At 50.8% G+C, this 2,843-nt stretch overlaps 1 protein-coding gene across 1 annotated transcript; it reads right to left on the bottom strand.

Moving 5' to 3' along the window:
* Window positions 1-590: 590 nt before the first annotated feature.
* On the bottom strand, window positions 591-2,843 carry H6S33_009444 (uncharacterized protein; the record flags this gene model as incomplete). Its single annotated transcript, XM_044840840.1, has 6 exons — window positions 591-823; window positions 953-1,064; window positions 1,122-1,779; window positions 1,867-2,167; window positions 2,228-2,628; window positions 2,728-2,843. 6 exons carry the CDS (start codon window positions 2,841-2,843, stop codon window positions 591-593), a joined length of 1,821 nt encoding a protein of 606 aa, XP_044698259.1.

Genomic DNA, 2,843 nt, shown 5'->3' with positions numbered 1-2,843 from the left:
TGGCCCTTTAATTCATCTAGATAGTCCGTCCCCATTGTCCCTTCTCCCGATTTTCTCCCCACTCAAGGAAAAAAAAGCACAGAAAAAGCAAAGATACTAGTAAACCCAAAATCCTCAAAGCCCCCCCCCCCCCCCCATATGCCAAATGTGTTTTTTTTTTTTTTTTCTCTCGGAACATTGTGAATTCATATCCACATCCCCCCCCCCCCCCCCAAAACCCCCCAACAGCTCAGCTGAAGTAACATAAATGAAACCCAAAAGAAAAAGGTACACCGTCCCGTTGAAACAATCCCAATCATGCTAATCGTAAAGGAAAAAGGATTTTTTTTTTTTGCTTTGAGGTGGGATCGCAAAAAAATAATCCAAAAAAAAAAAAAAAAAAGACCCGCTCCCAGCCATCGTATCGTCGCTCGTGAGATCAGAAAAACATAACACCGTAAAAGAAAAATGCAACGCCAAAATGAATAAAAAATCGAATCCAAAAAAAAGATAAAGGAAATAAAAAGGGTTAATACAAAAATAATAGACATAGAAGGATGAGATAAAAGAAAAAAAAAAGAAGAAACGTCAAAAAAATAAAATTTGCAGTATTATCTCGTTTCTCCCACAATCCCACTTGATGTGGACTGTGCAGCCTTGCTGGGCGCGGCGTCCAAAAAGGCCTCTGCGCGCCTCATAGTCCAGAAGTCAAGGTCGGAGACATACGAGTCTCCGCCGAGCGGGGCTCTGACTTCCCACTCGGTGCTCATCATCATCTCATCGCGGCACAATAGCTTCGGTCCGTCGAAAACCATGAGACATCTTCTCTTCGTCACCATCTGTTCTGGCTGGCTCCCCCACCCGGCGGGAAAGTTCTTCCTCTTTCTTGGGCGCGGGCGAGAGGCCGGCTTTTGAATGGAGCCACCCCCGATTACTCGGGAGTGAGTTGATTGTCACCTCGGACGTGACCCACCGCTTCCATTCCCGGAAGCGGGCTTCTTTGCTCCCCCGCGAGTGGCTCGCTTGGAGCCATTGCGTCCAAGCTTGCCGGTGGACTTGCGGCCGGGTGGGGTAAAGGTTTCATCCTTTCCGTCATCGGCACCGTCTTCACCCTCCTCGGCAAGGTCGTCTTCTTCCTCGACATCTTCCTCGTCTTCCTCCTCCTCATCTTTGTTGAATCGCTTTCCCTTCTCTGAAGTCTCTTCCATGTCTTCTAGCTTGACCGAGTCAAGATTCATTTCGTTGAATGCTGCAGCTGGCTCCTCCTGGACAACCTTGAGCTGCACGCACTCATCCAAATGCTCGTAGAACTGCTGAGCAGTGGCGAAAGTGACCGCGCAAATACTGCACTTTCCGGTGATGTATGCGCCAGAAAAGCGGTCTTCCTCCGTAGGGGACGCAGTGAAAGAACCTTGCTTTGATCCAATCTTCTTGCGGCCGTTTGGAGGCGTCTGCTCGACGTTATGTACAGACATCAAGTGGCGCTTAAACACGTCTGCACGGTTGAACGACTTCTCCACTGCTGACCCGGATCCAGGACAGAACCCGCACACCATTGTTCCCTTGTAGTGTGTCAAAGTGTGTCTTTGGCAGTCATATTTTCTAGCAAATCCCTTTTTCGAGTATTCACATGTTGCGATCGGACACTTCACTGGTCGCTCCAACTGGTGGGTGAGTTGATGTGCCCTGAGATCCCTAAAACTCTTGTTGCACTCTGGGCAGACTGTATCCTTTCCTGATAATCCAACACCGCTGTGGCTGCTTGGGACGCTGGCAGAGCTGCTTGGTGCCCTGGCCCCCCTTGATCGGTGGGACTCGGCACTTGCAGCCCTTTGCAATTGCTGTCCTGCAAAGATTTCACCCTGGACCCCGCTGGGATCCTCAAACCATTCCAAATTACCAGCTCCAATTGGTGATCCATGGGACCTGCGGGAGCCCTGGGACGATACTGATGGCCTTCGGGTTGGGTAAGGAGCTGGGCGCTCGCGTGCTGGGTAAGGTGACAGACGGCCAACGGATCCACCAGATCTTGCTGGCTTGTTGAATACTGGCGACGCAGGGTTAGAAGTTGGAGATGGTGCCGATTGCCAATCGGGTGAGCCATGTGACGAAGCCGAGGCCGGGGCATCATCGTTCAGCTGGTTTGGCGAAGGGATGCTGATGAGCGAAGGGTCGACGCTTCCTGTTGCTGATATGTTCGTTAACAACTGCTCCAGAGAGGTAACAGGAAGCTGGGTGAAGAACGTACCAGTGGGATACTGAGTAGTGTACAGGCCGTCGTCATTGAGGTAAGGTGAGTTGCTGCCAGCTTCAGATCCAGAGATAGCACTTGTGACTGAGGAGTGACCATCCCATCCACCGGCCGAGGTGACTGGAGAAGGGAAGGGGCTTTGCCTGTAGTCTTCCTGAGGAATATTAGACGGATAAGGAAATGTCGGAGGGTGGACTAGGACGCCTGGGGCTGGGGGCATCTCGTCTGCGAAGCTTTCTGAGATCCCGTATCCGGTGTAGGCTGGGTAGTTGTCGAATGATGAGGCCGACGTAGCTGGCGGAAGGTCCATGGGGTAGAATGGCTTGCTAACTGCCTCTTGATGCTGCTGCCGTGTATGTAGATTATTATCTATACTACTTGGGTTCTCTAACATTGCACTCCAATCCACAACTCCACCCCGTGATGCTGATGATGTAACGTAATTATCTGAGTGGATTGGCGCTGAGTGGAATTGAGGGTTGCTCTGGTGAATAAACTGCCGCGAGTCGAAATATATAGGTTCGTTTTCCTCGAATAATACAAAGTCTGTCAAGGCCTCCGGCTTCATACTAGGGGCTATCGACGAGGTAGGTAATGACTGCGAGGTTGCCAT

The sequence above is a fragment of the Morchella sextelata genome (assembly GCF_020137385.1).
Source record: "Morchella sextelata strain SCLS chromosome Unknown scls_3, whole genome shotgun sequence".
NCBI lineage: Eukaryota > Fungi > Ascomycota > Pezizomycetes > Pezizales > Morchellaceae > Morchella > Morchella sextelata.
Note: the sequence above shows the minus strand (reverse complement) of the source record. Positions and strands in the feature narration are given on the sequence as shown.